The sequence below is a fragment of the Sebastes umbrosus genome, chromosome 19 (genome assembly GCF_015220745.1).
Source record: "Sebastes umbrosus isolate fSebUmb1 chromosome 19, fSebUmb1.pri, whole genome shotgun sequence".
NCBI lineage: Eukaryota > Metazoa > Chordata > Actinopteri > Perciformes > Sebastidae > Sebastes > Sebastes umbrosus.
Window position 1 is genome coordinate 12,933,939 of NC_051287.1, and position 19,286 is coordinate 12,953,224.

Genomic DNA, 19,286 nt, shown 5'->3' on the forward strand with positions numbered 1-19,286 from the left:
CCTGTCCATCTTCAACATGTTTCTTTCTTTCTGAGAGAATGTTTGTTGGCTGCTCTCTAGCCGGGGACGTAGCAGCAGTCTCACCAAATTCCCACATCGGTAAGCATTTTCCAATCACCACAATTCAGACACAGTGTGATGGCAAAAGCTGTTTGCAGTTATGAGTTATTTTAGATTTGCTGACTGTGACTGTGAGGAAATTAGAACATAATTTGTGCCATCTGACAACCAAATCTGAATTATGTACTCAATAGAGTGCTATAGGAATGAGTCCTAAAACCCAGAAATGAGTTAGCATTTTAGCACTTCCGGTTCCCTCGTCTGGAAGTCAATGGGTTGTTTGAATGGGTTTTTAGTTAGATCTAGGTCTGTGGTTAACACAAGCTGAAGAGATTTTAACGTTTTGTTCTATACGACATAAAATACATCAATAAATACCTCACTTGTGAATTTTGAAGTCTTTATGTGTCTTAAAAAAAGTTGCTAACAAGTGGCTAAATGAGACTACTAAACGTCATCACACCGACTCGTCTGCCTTTACAGCCTCATTGTGTATACGTGAGTTAATGCAACCGTGGTGATGTTGTTTCGAAGTTTAAAGGAACAGTGTGTAGGATCTTGCGGTGAAGTTGCAGATTATAACTGTGCAAAGTGTGTAGGATTGCTGCGATGGCCAACGCAAAAACGTAAATGGCGCTATCTAGAGCCAGTTGTAGAGTGCGTAGAGTGTGTGTAGTGAAGGAAGTGAATGGTGAAGCAAGAGAGAGAGAGTGGCAGCGATGGCAGCGAGTAATGTTATCGACTCCGGCCCAAACAGGAAAAGTTAACAGTGTTTGGTTTGTCCGTTCTGGGCTACCGTAGAAACATGACGGTGCAACATGGCGGACTCTGCCAGTAGATCCCCCTAATTGTTACACACTGGTCCTTTAAAAAATATTACTTGAATTTACTTGTTTGGATTTCATTCCACAATTCTAATTCAAAACTACACATTGCAAATTTGCAAACTACCCTATAATCCTTTTTTTGTGTGCCATAATTTCAAAGTAAACTGCTTAAACATTGTTATTGTGGCAACATATAAGTCAAGCAGCTTGTAGGTAGAATTCAACTGAATACAGAAGCCCAGTTATGAAAGTTATACGAGTAAATCAAAAATGATTCACAGCCAGTGCAGCTCCAAATTAAAAACTAATCAGATTAAAACTCAGCAATCAGATAAAACTCCAGAACAGATAAATCACATTCAGGTGTGCTGTGCTAGTGGAACATATTTTTTAAAGCAGCAGTGAGGAGCTTCAGATGGGGAACTGTGCCATATCTGTTCCTGCACTGGATGTTTCTCCTGGCTGAATCTGCACAGTGGAAACAAGAGTCCTCCTATAAACACGGTTCTATTGTGTCTGTCAGTAGAAGACTCTTAATGCCTTAGGCCGCAACAGTGATGAATGATAAAGCTGTTGGCTGAAACCTCAATGAATGTGATGCTTTCCATTGGACTTTTATACAAAATGTGTGTGTATGTATAAGAAATAGAGTGTGTGTGTACAAGACTGTGCTGTGTGTGTTTATGAAATCCAAACTGTGTTGAAAAGGAAGCGTGATTGGGTTCATTTGGGATCTCCCGAGGCACTAGATGGCAACACACACACACGCATATGTGTACAAATACACACACACACACACTCTTTGACAGGAAGCACCTGTTTAATCCCTAATATATACTCAGAATAAATCCACATGTGAGTGTGAATATGTGATCCTGTCACATGACTTTAAATCAGAGACCAGACAAAACATGCACACGCTACAGTTTTCTATGGTTGGACGTGTCATTTTACCAAATATCTGGCATAAAATGACTATTTTTGGCCTTTGAGTAGTATCAACACTTATAAGACAGTCTTTCAGTAAATGATCTCCCTTAACCTCCTTTCTACACTCTCTTCTCTGTGGTATATTACAGCACTTCATATTGAGATTGCAGGTAGTGCTTTCTAAATGGCAGTAATTTGGTTCAATGTAATGTCAAGTTTGGTGTGTGGACATCAGGATAGATGCAAATTAGCCAACCCTTGACACGCCGCACTCTGCAATCTACAGCGGCAAATTGTACACCACTACAATGAATGAGCAAGGCACACGTATCAAACACACAGGCCCTGCTCACACCTTACACTGAAATGACTCAATCACAAGCTTTAAATACAAGTGCAAACACACCCTGAACGCGCTGAGGAGACACTGAGGTCGGATTACTCAGGCCACATTTGGAACTGTGTAGACACTTATGTAAAGCTTATAACATGACAAAACTCCCAAACTCCATATCTGCTACTGAGCAGTTAACAAAGTCCTTTTCTCCGCTTGTTTTAGGGCCCAGACCCAGTCTGTTAATACAAAATTTAGGTTATTACATTAAAAATGGTTAATACAAACTTATTTTACACCTAGCAGATTAAGTAAATAGTTCCCTAACGCTCCAGATTTTTGAGTAAAGAACATTAATTCATTGTTTATGGGAGTTTACAAAGCTAGTGTGGTTGAATGTATAAGCCTTATAACTGGAAAGGAAATTCCTTTACGAGCCAAACTTTGTGTACTGGGAATATACCCTGAAGACTTATGGAGCCTCTATATGGAGTTTTTTAGAAACTCATGAATGATTTGAAACTGTCTGGAAACTATGCACTACTGTGATTATGTTTGTTTTTTAATATTGTATGTTTATTGTATTGTATATTTATGTTTAATGTGTCAAATTCAATAAAGAAAAAGGAAAAAAGGAAAAAGAAAAAGAAAATGGAAATGCCTGCCTCAGTGTTCCCCCTCCTTGTGATATACTAGCCTACCTTTGCGCGCTGCAATGGGAAACTGAATGATGGTGTTTACTGACTGCTTTGACCCTTGACCTTGCTTTGAAAGAGGGCCATGAGACCTCCGCTAGCCCTCTATGACAGAGGAATCTGGTGCAGAGACGGCAAGGCGTCAGACCTGACACGTCACACCCAGCCTGGAGGGTTCAGAGCACAGAGGAAGGAGGAAAAGAAGGGAGAAGTAGGATTTCTAACCTGTGTGGGAAAGGAGATAGAGCCACATTAACCTACATATCTCTGTGGGCTCTTATTTCCAGCCCCAGAGCACGAGAATCAAACCTGGTCTTTCACTGGTGACAAAGAACAGCGCAGACTGGGATCCTAATGGAGCGTACTTCACCCCCTTTCACCACTTTACTAACATAAACCATCAACTGCCAGCATAAACAGCCCAGACATAGACTGCATCTTTCTTCATCTTGATTTTGCAGAAGTGCTGCAGCCAGGCTAATGACCAGAGTCAAAAAAGGGACCAAACCGTGCCACATAGGGGTGGGACAAAAAACAAATTGATTCACCAATTGTTTCTTACGATTTTGAAATAGATTTTTTAATGCCAGGATCAATATATTTGCTTCATTTGAGTCTATGCGGAGGTAGAAAGAAGCTTTTATTGTTGTAGTCTGAGTAACGTCCGATCCGTTCCGTATCCGTCAACCAAAACAAACCGCAGTGAGCCGAAACTAGAAGTAGAAAACGTGGATACGACCTGCACCCTCACATGTTAAATCCAAAGTGGTAAACACTACACATACAGTAAAGTATGGAAATACTTTGGGTTTCACACATTGCAGGAAAATCAGAGCTAGAAATCACGGCTAAAGCTGCATGCGAACTCTGTCATGGACAGGAAACGTTATCGTATCGCGGTAACGTGTGGTTGAGCCGGCTGTCACTCTCATCTCCGTGGTCAAATGGGCCGACGCTACAACTGTAGAGCCCCCATATACTGACATTTATGTTGAATGCATTCAAACGGCCCCGATGGAGCTGACCATGGATGTATAAAGAGAACGGAGCTGACTACATCCGGTTTTCAAAATAAGGTGTTAACAAAGGGAAGTGTTTATACAAAATTCATATATGGAAATAAGATTGATTGGATTATATTAACCAGAAGTATTCCTCATAAATTAAAAAGAAAATATCACTAATTTGTGAGGGAATTTTCTTTATTCTTTAATTTTTGGGTTGCTGGAAAAATATTAATAAATAATGCCAGACAATGACTGATATATTTGACTTCTGGACATCTCTGATTATATACATGCTCAAAATCAAACATTTTGAAGTTAACAAAAATTTCAATAAATCGTAATATCGAATCACAATACTTAAAAATCGCAAAGATATCGAATCGGTAAAGTATCATGATAGTATGGAATCGGGAGATAAATATATTGCCCCAGCCCTATTGCTACACTGGCACCATGTCAGCTTGAAAAACAACTTGATGATGCTCTTTCACTACCTGTATATTCCTGTTTCCTTGTAAAGTCATCCATAGCTTGGGCCCCTTTTTATTGCTATGCTTTTGTGTTCCTCCCCCAGTTCACCAGGCACATTACATCCTTAAAGCATGTAGCGAGTGCTCAAGCACACATGTATGCATCTGTTGTAAATTTACTTCATTTGCCTTTTTTGTGGTGCACACACACACACAAACAACAGAGCAGAAGTGCTTACCGATGGGCCTGCATCTCCTTTCTGTCCTATAGGTCCAGCCAGCAGGGAGAACTGAGTCGGTGGCACCTCCCAGCTCTGGAAGCCATCAGTAGCAGGTGGTGTTACTGGGGTGGTGGAAGGTCTGGTTGGTCGCGGGGTGACTGTAGCCTTGGTGGTTTTGGCTTGCTTTGTTGGTTTGATGACCTGTTTGGAGACTGGCTTGGAGGTTTTAGCAGTTGTAGTTTTGGAGACGGTTGATTTTGAAGGGTTGACTTTGGACACCGTTGGTTTCGAAGGGACAACTTTGACAGAATTTGTTTTGGGTTTGGACGGAGTGGCTTTGGATGGCGTAACTTTAGGCTTGGGAGGTGTTTTCTTGGCTGTGGTGGGTTGTGGTTTCTTTGGGACTGCGCCTTGTTCTAATATGGCGGAGTCAGGCTTTGTCTTGGAGGGTTTGGTGCTGGTAGTGGCTGGAATAGTAGCTCTCTTCTTGCTGTCTGCCTTTTTGGTGGTGTTTTGAGGAGTGGGCTTTGGGGGAGTGGGTTTGGAGGGTTTCTGATTTGACGGTTTAGAGGTGGTGGGTCTTGGGTTTGGTGGTTTTGTCGGGGGTACTCTTGTCCTGAGTGGTGCGGTGACAGTTTTAGTCCCGGCCCTGGGAGGCGGGGAGGCCAAACCAAGCTGGACTGTGACTGGCATCACAGTTACCAGAGGGGATGTAGGAACGGGCCCAGGGCTGGGCTTTATTGTTTGGCTGGGGGCCACATATCTGACAGCCGAGGCAGCAGCGGCGACACTCTTGGCAAGGCTCCCTGTGGTCCTCCTGGGCGTTTCCGGGCCACCACGTTTTGGGGTGGCGGCGGTAGCTGTGGAGTTTGTTTCTCGTGGTAGGATAGGCAACAAGGGAGGAAGGTTAGGCCTGTATGTGTCAGCTTCCCTGCACTGTTTCTTAATGTAACTGCAGTAGTTGTGAGCTGCCTGTGCAGAAGGGACCAGGTCAAACTGGCAGATGGCTCCTTCAAAGTGTGCCGAGGCTTGCTGCTGGCTTGACCGCCCCAGCAGGAAGGAGCCCTGGAGCTCCGGAGCCAGTCCCTCCTCACCGTCCCACCCAAAGTCTGCATGAACACTCTGCTCTCCGCAGGAGGCATATAGAGTCACTCTCTGTCCATTAATTCCCACCGCCAGCTGGTGCCACTGACCATCATGGGGCTCGTAGGGCAGTACCACCGAGGTGTTCGGTCCCGTGTGGAGGACCAGGTTGCCCGGTGCAAGCTGCAGACCGAGAAGGAGCTTCTTGCGGCCTGAGAGCAGGGTGAAGAGGAAAGCACTGTTGACACGGTGTGAGCGCACACTCAGGACCAGTGCCAGGTTGGGCCAGATGGCCGCCGGGATGACTGAGCGCAGTGGGGTTTCAATGTGCGCCCGCTGGTTGAGGATGATCCCCGATCTGAATGGAATGACCCCCGCTGGCACCGAGCGCGACGCTTTCTCTCCCTTGAGCCCCAACTTTTGGAGGATGTCCACATCTGGATAAAGGGGAGAGTGGTGTTAGAGGTGCAAATGATAATGACATGCTTCTTTATGAAGGTTACACACACCAGCAGGTAGACAAAAGTGAAAATGAAAGCCTATTATTATGTACTCTCTTTAGTACCTGGCAAGTATATTTTACAATACATTTTAAGTTTGAAGACTTTACAATATCCTTCTGGTCACATCTGGTTCGTTGATCCTTAATCATTCTTTTTATATTTCATTATAAGTCTGTCTATAATGAAACACAGTCTATATGTTCTGTAACCTCACTATAGAGAGGTGAAATATTTCCTGCCATAATCAGGAACATGGTACTGTACATCCTCTTATATTTGCCTCTATGAAAAATAAAACATGGCTACATGCATAAATGCCAAGGGGTTAGCTAGTAAGTTTAGTATTTAAAAAAATCAAACATCACACAAAGCAACAGTAAGACAATTGGCAGGACACAGGCTAGTAATGAGTTTCCCTCTGAGCAACTGGTCTAATAAAAAAATGTTTGCTATTGTATGTGCCCAAACTGTGTTGTCCTTAAACACAACACTCATCACACTTCAGTAAAATCATCCACGCAACTGGGAGTGAAACACAGTGGGAAATGGGCAGAATACTAGCCTCAGTTTTGTAGATATACACACGTAGGCAAAATTGTTGGTACCCTTCCGTTAAAGAAAGAAAAACCCACAATGGTCACTGAAATAACTTGAAACTGACAAAAGTAATAATAAATAAAAATTCATTGAAAATTAACTAATGAAAATCAGCTATTGTTTTTGAATTGTGGTTCAACAGAATCATTTTAAAAAACAAACTAATGAAACTGGCCTGGACAAAAATGATGTGTAGCAACACTCACGAACACGGCGACTTGAGCAAAAAACTAGGGCTGTCAATTGATTCAAATATTTAATCGCAAATCGCAAATGACTCACATTTTTTATCTGTTCAAAATGTACCATAAAGGTTGATTTGTCAAGTACCAATATATTCCTTAGGTTTTCTAGTTTCATATGATGTTAGTATCTTCACTGCAGGGTGAAGAGATGGGAAAAAAAGATGGTTGAAGCAAAAAATGAAATACAAAGAATAACAAACTCACTGGGTTTTGAGGTCACCAAACTGCTTCTGTAGGCTGTCTAGTGCAAAACAGATGACTATATATATAGGTCCACAAAGACATAAATCTAGGCTGATGATAGGGGAGGACGGAGTGACCTTGGATGGCTGCTCCCTGAGTGGGTAGCTGCTGCTCAGAGTGGCCTTTGTTTCAAATGTCAGCGGTTTGCCGCCTCACGCTTCTCCCCAATATGGCGAGTTGTGGCACCGTTTTGACCACATGACTCTTGTGAAGCATAAAACAGCTTTAAGCATGCCCACAACAGATGGCCTGAGAATGTAGCATGTTTGGCCTACACATTCTTGAAGGAGCTGCACCCCAAAATGTTAAGTCTAATGTGGTCGTGTTTAACACCTCCAAAGGGTAACAAAGAGTAATTTGAAGTTTCAGAGTCAAACCAAAATACTGTGGTTCCAATTTTATGACCCTTACCTAATTTTGCCTTCCTGCCATGCTGTTCTATAACTTTAAATCATTTTTACATTTTTATGGAGGCAGAAAATAAATGAAATATGAACATGACTACTCTGACTAGCACTTGAAACACTTACAAAGTGAAGCAATAGCTACTTAAACAAGAATAATGTCCAGCTTCTGATGCACCTTGGGATTTTTTCTACCGATGCTGAGTCCTAAAACGAGTTGGCATTTTAGTACTTGCGGTTCCCTCGTCTGGAGGTCAATGGGTTTTTAGTTAAATGCCTGAAATAAAGTCTGTGGTTGACACAGGCTGAAGAGAATTTAACGTTTTGTTCTACGACATAAAATACGTCAGTAAATATCCCCATTCGTGAATTTTGAAGCATTTATGTGTCTTAATAACAGGCAGTGAATAAATGAGACTACTAAACGTCATCACGCCAGCTTGTCCTCCTTTACAGCCTCGTTGTTTATACTCACGTTCATGCGATCTTGGTCTAGTTCGTTTATAGCCTAACGTTCGCTTTTTACTTCTGCCGATTGCATTCACACTTCAAAAATCATAAAAGAGGTGTTCATTTGTGAAAATGATCTTGCTGAACAAAAGGTGTAAGTATCATAAATGTTTGTTTGCCACAGAGCTTATTTTCTGCAATAATCCAAAACCCAATGGAACAATCCCATTGGCTTTTAGTCGAGGGAACCAGGTCGATGGTAACTTCCTGGTTGGCCTACAAAAATATGTCATCCCTGCAGCACTCTATTTCCAATAACCAACCCCTTTGTCCCCATGGTCATGTGACTTTGTGTTCACCCTGTGCTGATGGAAACATGACGGCTGGTGGAGGTAATTGTGAAGGGAGCTCAGTTGATGCCAAACAGCCTGTACCAGGAACGCACAATCAGGCTAAAGGCCCTTATCCTTTCTTAGTAACCATCAGGCCAAAGCTCTCCCCTAAAGGGGAAAAGAGAGACAGTTGGATACTGCACTAATATGTGTTTGTGAATATTGAGGTACAAGGGACACAGTTCAGGTTCTAAATATACATTTGGCGGGGAAAATTATATAATTTCCACACCAATTAGCACATCTGAGCACTCGCTGTACTGTGTGTTAAAGTATATGTGCCGTTTGCTTCACTGATATCAAGGCACGGCCTCTTTGTCTATAAGTCTATAGGGGATTAATGAGCCAAAGGGCATCGGCATCATCAGAAAACCGCCCCTCTTCCCTGCTCCTCTCATCAATAGAGCCCGTTTGGAAACTCAGAACATGACCACAGTAACCACAAGTGAGTGCAGCATCTCTCTGCCTGGAGGAAGAATACAGTTTCCAGCGTTTACTGCCAGCTTTGACTCTCTATTCAGCGGTTCAGTCTCAGGGGTCCCTTCGCTCGTTCTCCATATGACCTGTGATCTCAGACCCAGGCCCCTCAACATCTTTATTGTCTCCGGGTTCACTCTGACCTGTGGTCACCGGGCCTTGTCTAATGGGGACATGTGTATAGAAGCCCTGCATGTGAAAATATAGAATCGTGGGCCCCCAATGTTGATGACATGACTGAAAAGATGAGGGGAAAGACAGATGGGATGTCCTAACAGTTGCTGTACTGGTAAGCCATTGAGAGAAAGGACTTTAATGAGATGTTTGTTTTTCTATAATATGAGGCTTGCTTCATTAGACCACTGATGGGGGCTCAGGATTTGGAAATATATAATTGCACGGAAAGTTTTTGTAAAAAAAAAGAGCGGGAATTATTTATCCCTGGTAGTAGTGGTAACGATCAAGGAATTAGACCAGAGGGAGGAAGCTGCTCTGAACGCTATGTTTTTTTGCAGAGAGAGTTCTCACATGTATCATGTCAAACAAAAGCTAATCTGTCTAGTCTGGAATTATTGAGTGCTAATGATGCATACCAGGTTTTAACCAGCGGACAACCTCCGGGGTCTGAAAAGTGAAGCCAATGCTGAAGTGCCTTAAACTTGCATTCTTTCTAACAGCCAGCAGGGGGCGACTCCTCTGGTTGCAAAAAGAAGTCTGATTGTATAGAAGTCTATGAGAAAATGAGCCTACTTCTCACTTGATTTATTACCTCAGTAAACATTGTAAACATGAGTTTATGGTCTCAAGAAGTGAAAGTCAATTGTTCGTTCCATTGCAACATCAGCGCCCAGCAGCAAAGCTACACTTTCGCCATTTTGGACTGAAAGCGACTACCGGATGCCAATAAAATGTCCGCCTAAAAAGTGCCGTTCAAAAGTAAAACTAAATTATTTCTATTCTATTGTCATTTTCTACTGAAATGGCCTGTGTTGAACAATAAAATATTATAAATATAATAAGTGTTTTCAGTCCAAAATTGTGGCAGCAACAGGTTGTCAAAAAAACACCAGAGTTTTGTCTCTTTGCTTCTATACTCTTTGTTGCATCTTTAACCCTTTCACAGTGTGTTTTCAATTCATGAACGTTAATTGTAAGATTTTCGTCGCTTAAAAATATCTTATTCAGTGACCGTTAGCTCCACCCTCTTGTGTCACTTCAGGTTGCAAAAAAACCCAAATGGTGACGGCCAAAATGCCAAACTCAAGGTTTCAAAACGGCAGTCCACAAACCAATGGGTGACGTCACAGTTACTACGTCCACTTCTTAATATACAGTCTATGATTTTAACACATTTTGAATATGATTTCATAGAACATTGTACTCAATCACATCGTTTTTTTGCACAGTGAAAAGTGAGACAAATGTAGACTCCTATACCGCCACTTCTTTATGGTCTTTCCATGCTCGGTATAGGGCTGTAAGATTTTCCTTGCCTCAAAACATTAGGGCTTTATAAAAGAGCCAGAGGAAACAAGACCTACATGGGATTTACAGTAGTTTAGTGTATACCCATCCACACAGTGAGTTCTCCTCTCTGTGTGGTCTCTTCAGCAGTAAAGGACAACAGGACTTGGCAGTGAGGCAGGGGGGTGCATTACATGTATCTATTCTGTATGTAGACTCCTGTCTCCAAGCTTCTTTATTTAAATACCACTTGTACTATTACTGGGGCATGCATCAACCATGTGGTTTTACATATACAGTATACTGTATGGATGCAAACACACACACACAGATACAGACTTGTGTTTAACACATGGCTGGAGTTCATTGCCTCCCTCTGTGCCAAGTCACTCGAGTAGGACAGAGAGAGAAAGTCCAAGGCTCTTCAGTCTGTAATGTTATCCCTTGTTGAAGATGAAGTCACCGATTCATTCAAACACACTCCGAAGAGCTCTGTTTGACTTGCTGGCCTATACGCTGGTCTACAGTGAGCCATTTATGGATGATATCTCTGAGTGGAAAAATCATCCCCACAGCAATGCTTTGCATGAATATTTGGAATGATGATTTGAATAGAAACAAAACTTGGTAAAATATTATTTCTATACATTTTCCTTCTTGTTTTAAAAGTACTTTTTCATTTTGCCTTTATTTGGTAGTGACAGTAGAGATCGATGCAACAAGGGTCCCTGGCCGGAATTAAACCGGGGACATTGTGGTAATATGGTATGCGAACATAGACTGTATAAAAGTGTACGTAGTCACCGCAACGACATTTTTAGGTAACCAAAGTGTTTCATGAATTGAAAACACACTGTGAAAGGGTTAAAGTCCTACGCCGAAAACACAGATAACAACTAGACCGGACAACGCCGTGGTAGCCCTGAAGCATCCCCTGCTTTATGGTCTATTTGACTCTAAATGGGACCATCATTTACTGAATGAACATCATGCTGTATTGAAGAAGACTTGAAACTAGCGATTGAGACCATAAACTCATGTTTACAATGTTTACTGAGGTAATAAATCAAGTGAGAAGTAGGCTCATTTTCTAAAAGACTTCTATACAAACAGACTTCTTTTTGCAACCAGAGGAGTCGCCCCCTGCTGGCTGTTAGAAAGAATTCAGGTTTAAGGAATTTCAGCGTTGGCTTCACTTTTCAGACCCGGTAGTTGCCCCCTGTATGCAACTTAAACCACGAGCACACCAGATGCCCCATTCATATTTTTTGGTTGACTTTATTTATAATCGATTAATCGGTAGATTCAGAAAATGTCAGAAAATAGTAAAAATGTCTTGTTTTGTCAGTCTGAAACCCAAAGATATTGAGTTTAATATGATCCATAGATCCATATAGATATATAGATAAAGAAAACAGCTGCCTGCTGCGGTCGAAAACGCCGCTATGAGAGCAGTGAGAGTGAACGAAAACAGCAAAGTTGTGGAGCTTAACGATGAGCTGAAACTCGCTATATAGCTTCGTAAAGCAGCTTCAGGTGATAATTCTCTGTAGGTTCATCACTGCGAGTGACTCCTTCCACCTTGTCACATTGTCATTTGATAAATATTTAATAATTGTGATATATAAATATGAAGTGGTTAACAGTGACCTTTAAATGCTGTAAACCAAAGACGTGAGAGTGTTTTGAGACTTAACATTTCTCTGTAATGGCCAGCTTTGCATCTATGATCTGATCACTCCCTCACTCCATAAGCTTACTCAACACCCGTCGTCATGGCAACGGTTGGCCCAAATCTCATAGCAATGTGTTTACGAGCTTGGGAAATGACCAAATAGGCAAAGAATAACTCCAAAATCCCCTCCAGTGCTCCAATAAATTTTACAGTTTCCCCCCCCCACTGGTTAAATTTTCAGTGAAGAAGAAAGAGGTGAGTAAAAGTGAAGAGAAGTGGAGGTGACATGAAGTCACGTCTTACCTTCAGAGTGTACTTGTGTAAGTCCCAGGTAACAAGTACAATATAATACGGTACAGAGCAATAGGGCTCTCCTGGGGGAAGAGAAGAGAGGACGTTAGAAAGAGGCAGCAGTCACACATCATTGAATCATTTAGTTCTAATAAGGAACCCTTTATAAAGCTGTTTGTGAGTTGTAACTATTAGCTTTAATAAATGAAATCATTATGAAGACTTTATTTACAAGCCATTACTGGAAACACATTTTGGTTCCAAAGTTATTAAAATTCCTATTGACAGGTGTTGGCGTTTATCAATCCTACTTGGTAAATATATAGTTCTAATAACCCATAAATTATGTAGTTATAGGTGTTGTCATTAATAAGTCATTGAGTCTGCAGTTGTAATTGTTAATAATCCAATATGTCAAAGGCAAATTGTCCTTATTAATTCTTGCAACAGATCTATAAAGCATTAGGGAATGATTTATTAACCATTAATAAAACCCATTAGTTGTATCCCCTTTATAAAGGATGCCTTTATATTGGAATTGTGTGCTTTTGACCATAAGAGGAGCACCTTAAGTTATGCTTTAATAAAGACCAAACAATGGCATGCGTCTCAATAAACCACAAAATCGTGATATAGACTGAGATTAGGAAACTGGAGAATCAGGAAATGATTGGATAATAATCTGTAATCGTTGTTTTTAGATCACACAAAAAACACAGATTCAAACAAACCCATATGCTTTGCTTTAGAGCTACTGATACCATGTGAATAACAGATGGAAAGTGCATTCTGCAAAAGCACTTACAACTCCAAAACACACACACAAGCTGTGGTTTGTGAGACAGAAATACTACAGTATCCATCAACACACACACATGCAGAAAAAAAACCCCAAAAAGCGAAGCGGCTTCTCTCAACACCCTCACCGCATCCAGGTGAGGAGTCTGATTGGACGGAGAGCTCAGCGGGGGACTGAGATCTGGTGACAGGCAGGGGAGCCACTGTTTACCGCTGGAGGTCATCCAGACACACATGGTCACACACACACACACACAGGAGGAGGAAATGTGTATAACAGCTGTGGCTGGAGGGGGCGTCGGCCAACGGCTCCAAAACACATAAAATGTGGGAGACTTTTGCATAAACATATTTACCTGCACTAGATCTCTTCAGAAATATTTCAACCTCCGCACTAACCCGTGGCTGCTTCCCCCGCTGACTGGCCGGAATGATTATAATCAGAGTGTGTGTACGTATCTAAATGTGTGTGATGGTGTGTGTTTGTGGTGTCTATGTCTGCCTCTCTCTCCCAGTTCCTTGTTGCTAATAAAGCTTCATCACAATCAACCCCACACACAGCTGGCTGCGGTTACTCAGGATGCTTACTGTGTGAGTGTGTGTGTGTGTGTGTGTCTGCCAGACTCCCAGCTGGTTACAGTCTCATTCAGCGTCTTATCAGCTGAGGAGAGATCCGCTTTCTGAAAATGAGTCATGGATACTGAGATTTTTTTTTTTTTTTACTGCAGCAGTTACATTGTGTCCCTGGGGCTGTTTACATCTGTGCAAACTGGACCAAGTTTCCTGGGAAACGCCGCTGTTTTCTTTGGCTTTTCATATTAAAAGTTGCCGGTAGCTTGTTTAGATTTTCATTAGGGAGCTTCTTTTTGAAGTGTACGTGACATGTTGGCTTTTTCTTAGCACTGAGGTGGACTTGTGCACAGTGGACATTTAAATCAGCCGGGCTGACATCTGTACAACCGACCTTGTCTGGTTTGTTTCTCATACTGCAACAGTGAGCTACGACATGACTCCCCTGAGGGGATTGTCAGCTAAGCTGAGTGGACAAAATACAGGCCAGATGAACAATACCTGAGTCATCCATTAAAGCAGACAGTCTAACCTATATATTGTGCCATGAGCTACTGAACTCACGTTTTCAAAGACAGAAGGGAGAAAAACGCTGCTCTGATAACATCCTTCTCTACTCTTTGAGCTTCTTAATTTAACTGTGATTAGCAGACACATCTCTTTCGCTATCAAAAAGCCAAGTCATCTCATGGAAAAAACTAAATGTGATTGAGCAATACTCTGATGGAGAGAGTGAGTCAGAGGATCTGGATCTTGGTTACCAGTCATCTAGATATCTGGTGCCATATTGTACAATCTGCAGCAGTAATTTAGAAATGAAAACTGTCATATATTTCCTCAAAATCAAAGTTCTGTATTTTCTGACATCATTGTCTTTATCTATTTTTCTTATTGCCCATGTCTAAACTCTGATTCTAACCTCTCGACCCCCAAAACTACCACCACCACCCCTCCCCACACACTCAAACAGCAGCCCATCTGTAGGCCAGCGACCAGTCAAAGGTTGAGGAAGAAACACACTGAGCTATAGTTTCAGTTTCTTCTCACAAGTCTGGACTACTCAGTGATTCCCTGAAAGGATTTCCCAAAGGTGATCCTGCCCCCTGAGCACACTCACACCCCCTAAATACTCACACCTACACTCACGCAGAGTGGAAAATTCCTACGGATGAGCCGACACTAACAGAGACTGACGAGGAAGAGAAGGTGACTGACATCTCATAATGTCCATTATCTGTTCTCTCTGCAGTCAAGTAAAAGAAAAAGAAATTACCCCCTGACCAATTTCCACTCATAAAATGAACTTCATTAGTCTTGTTCCAACTATTATTATTATGACTAAGAGCAGATAAACATTAAATTGTATGTGACTCATTGGGAAACCCTGTTGCTCTACTTGGATTTGAAACTAATTATTCAAGTTAGAGCAGGAGTGACTGACTCAGAAGGGGTCTTTGTTATATTTAAAATATAGTTGTTTTTTCAATGTAAAAAAAATGTCAAAATATACCAACCCAAGAATAATTGGATGTGAAAAGTTAGGAGTGAGACAGAAAGGGCGACACCATGTGGACATGTAGTGATGCTCCATACAGCTGATACCTCTCAGGTAGACTCTGTTCTATGTTGCAATCCATGCACATGTTAAATTAATTGAGCAGTTACTACATTTTTGAAGGATATTAACCTTTTTTTTTACTTATCGAATAACAGTTTCAGCAAAAAAATTCAAGCCAGGTGTGATAAATAAAGCTGATGCTATTTGTGCCAACTTGTTTTCATGAGAAACTGGGAGACTGTGGTGTGAAATCTCCGGACTTTCCTGCTCCCTAAATGACTGATGTCTGATCCCAACTATCTCCACCTGATCCATCAACTAATCCAGATGTTCACTGCGCAATCAAACCAAATATCAATCTAAGTTTTACGCACAAATGAATGAATGCATTCATGAATGGAGGGATGTCTTTTCAACGTGAATTGTGCAACAGCTGGTTTCTGCATGAACTTCCCTAAAAAAAAAAAAGTCAACAAGTGAAGACCCAATATATCGGTCCATATATTACAATAACATGTCTTTTAAAATCGACGCTGTAAACACATGCGTAAAACATCTGCAGTCTATGTCACCGAGTAGTAAAAAACTCAGTTGCAGATGTTTTCTGAAATAAAGTGTGGATGTTTGGGGAAACTATTGCAAAAGCTAATGTCATAGTTTTAGCTGACTAACTTTTCTTTAAAGTCGGATTCCTCTCGTGCGTAAAAGTTGCCATGAACTCTGAATGCGTAAAAGGGGGAAAAACATGAAAAGCATCTATAGCAAACGCTCCAGTGGATGCTGATGAACTTCCCATGAAACTTTATAGGTCTGAATAAATTGCTTGTTTTGCTTTCTCTGTCAGATGAGTCAGTTTAGTAAACACTACATTGGCAAAGTTCCTGCATGCACCCATTGTATATTTGCCACAAACATTCAAACACTTGAATGAACTATATTTCTGTCATCATTCATAATCTGTCTTGCACAGAAGTACTCAAGACAAGGAGGGAATAGTACATCTTATTAAACCTGATCCTCTATTTTGTCCATTTTAATGAAAATTAAAAAAAAGAAACAAAACATTTGGACAAATTGACTCATTTTTGGCAAAGTTGTGGTAAAATGTCAAACAAATGACACCCATGGTATATTTGCCACAAACCTTTCAAACACTTGGATGAACTATATTTCTTTAATCATTCATAATCTGTCTTGCACAGAAGTACTCAAAGACAGGAGGGAATAGTATATCTTATTGAACCTGATTATAATGCTTGGTCTATTTTTATCCATTTTAATGAAAATAAAAACAAACATTTGGACAAATTGACTCATTTTGGCAAAGTTATGGTAAAAATGTCAAACAAATGACAAATGACACATATGGTCCAAAACAGACCCCTGCACAGAGCCTCAGTAGAATCAGAATCAGAATCAGAATTAGAATCAGAATCAGAATCAGAATTAGAATCAGAATGGTGTTTATTGCCAGGTGTTACACTAGGAATTTGCTTTGGTTTTGTTGGTGCAAGTTTAAACAGTATAATAACAAACGAATAGATAAAAACGTTAGAATAAAATAAGAATAAAAAAATTGAATTTAGTCCCAGTGGACAGCACTCCTGCATGGAGAGCTGGACCACAGCCAGCCGGCTCATCATCACAGGTATACGCACATGGATGCATGCAGCTCCTTCTATTGTACTTCAGTGATCCTCTCACCATGACCACACACACAGACACAGTGAAATTAAAACAAAATGCTACTTACTTTGTGTCTAGGTGAGAGGTTCTGCAATCTCTCCTTCGGGTGCCTAAATTCATTTGTATTCATTTGTCCTGGCAGTCAAAAACCTGACCCGTTAATCACAGCGTGACTCCTTTGCAAGGGGGGCAGTTTTACGCATTTGACAAGCTTTTTAGATGAAGTTCCAGAGGGAAAAACTCATGTTGATTTGCCTGTCAAGCATCGACATAAATTCCTCCTGGCAGTGCCGGTTTGACAGAGAGTTTTTCCTGTGCTTAGATTGTCTGTCGATATTCCCCTGTGTTTCATTCATTTATGCCGAATCCAGATTGAGATTGAAGGGGACGCGCAGCCGGAGAGAAAGCTGGGTTTCTTTTTGGAGTCAGGAGCGTTTGGACTCATCCCTTTCCTTTTTAAATAGGCTTTCTGTGGGTAAAGCGATGGCAAATCGCACCGCACGGCCAGGTGTCAAGTTACACAAACCCAGCGGTTGCATCGAGCAACTACACGCCTTCCTTTCCTTCTCCAGGAGGGTGGCCACATGGATGACACCCAAAAGCCCCACGCACCGGTAGAGCATTTGAATGAAGCATGGTGACACGCCTACAGGGACTCTCCTCCTTATTATCCCTCAGTGTGGAGGAATCATTTGGGTGATTGCAAATCATCTGTGATGCACCTTTATCTGCTCGTCAAAATGAGTTTTCATTCTTTCACAGACATACACTTTTATTTTTGGATGATTCTGATATTTCTTTGGGGCTAATATATTACATTTTGACAGTTTTAATCTATATATTACATGGGCAAGATATTAACTCCACTGATTTAACCTATTTTTTTAGAGGGGTAAGGGTGGAGGTCAGGGTATTCTCAGGGGTAGATAAAAAGTCAACAGTATGTGTCACATAGAAGTGGTGTACAACATCTGGAAGCTGAACTGAACTGAACACTTCTGTGATTCAACCCACTTCTTTGGAGGAGAGATGGTGTGAGAATTTTCCGACACAGGACAACTTTATGAATTCCCTGTAAGAGTATATCTCATCTCCCCTTGGAATAAGAAAAAAATATTGAGTAACCCACCGCAAAGCACACTCACAATGATGGTTGAGATCGTCATAGTCATTTTCTGGAAAGATCTCTCTTATTTGTCACATAAAGACACACACATATAGTGGTTTAAACACTGTGCAGATATTTTGCAACATTTCCCCTATGTATAATATGAACAGATATGAGTGTAAGGCTTAGAAGTTAATTCATATATTTGAGTTAAGTTACTAAAAATATATTTACAATGTTTTATACAGTTCATTATTTACATATTTAAGTTTACAAGCATATTATTTACATATGTACATGTTCAAATATTTATGGCATCATCTTTGAAATAGTTATAATAATATCTTGAAACGCCTACAGGGGACTTTCCTCCTTATTATCCCTGTGTGGGGAATCATTAGGGTGACTGCAAACCATCTGTGTGATGGCTTTGAGTCATTCAACCCACTTCTTTGGAAGAGAGAGATGGTGTGAGACTTACCAGCACAGGAGAACTTTATGAATTCCCTGTAAAGTATATCTCATCTTCCCTTGGAATATGAAAAATTATATGAGTGTAAGGTTTAGAAGTTAATTAGACTGTTTGTAAGAATCAAAAATGCTTGTTAACAGCGACACCTGTGGCTGTTAAGTCAACGAAAGTCGGCGTCGGGCTCGAGCTTGTGCTCGCTCTAAATAGACATGAACGAGCATCGCTCAAAACAGTGAGGCGACACACGTCAGCTAAAACCACAATATCACTCTATATTTCACCTGCTTGGCAGTAATGTTAGCTGACCAGACGAAGGTCTCTCCATGAATCAATGCTGATCCTAGTGTTGGCTTTTCCTGCCTCAGCCCCGCTGCTTCAGCCTCCGGGGCTGAACACGCGAGCGCGCATATGCAAACGCGCATGTGTGCCAACCCGCTACATTTATACGCTTAAAAAGTTACAAACAGTCCCTTTAAGTTACTAAAAATATATTTACAATGTTTACACAGTTCATTATTTACATATTTTATGTTTACAAGATCATCATTTACATATGTACATGTTCAAATATTTACGGCAGCATCTTTGAAATAGTTATAATAATATCTTGAATCTGCCTGTGAGTATCTTCCTGACATTTACCTTAGTCCAGGTCCTTCTGGCCTCTGATTGGTTAGTTCTACGACATGTGAGTTAGGGAGAAGGAAGTGTTGTTGTTGTTGTTGT

At 41.1% G+C, this 19,286-nt stretch overlaps 1 protein-coding gene across 1 annotated transcript in view; it reads right to left on the reverse strand.

The window, feature by feature from the left end:
* col27a1a (collagen, type XXVII, alpha 1a) overlaps positions 1-17,539 on the reverse strand; it is an 82,170-nt gene extending 64,631 nt beyond the window's left edge. Inside the window, exons 1-3 of the mRNA XM_037753353.1 lie at positions 17,048-17,539; positions 12,381-12,451; positions 4,563-6,064 (exon numbers count right to left, since the gene is read on the reverse strand). Coding sequence (XP_037609281.1) covers positions 4,563-6,064; positions 12,381-12,451; positions 17,048-17,100 — 1,626 coding nt within the window. The 5' untranslated portion in view covers positions 17,101-17,539. The remainder of the gene's footprint in view (positions 1-4,562; positions 6,065-12,380; positions 12,452-17,047) is intronic.
* Between the last annotated feature and the right edge of the window lie 1,747 nt (positions 17,540-19,286).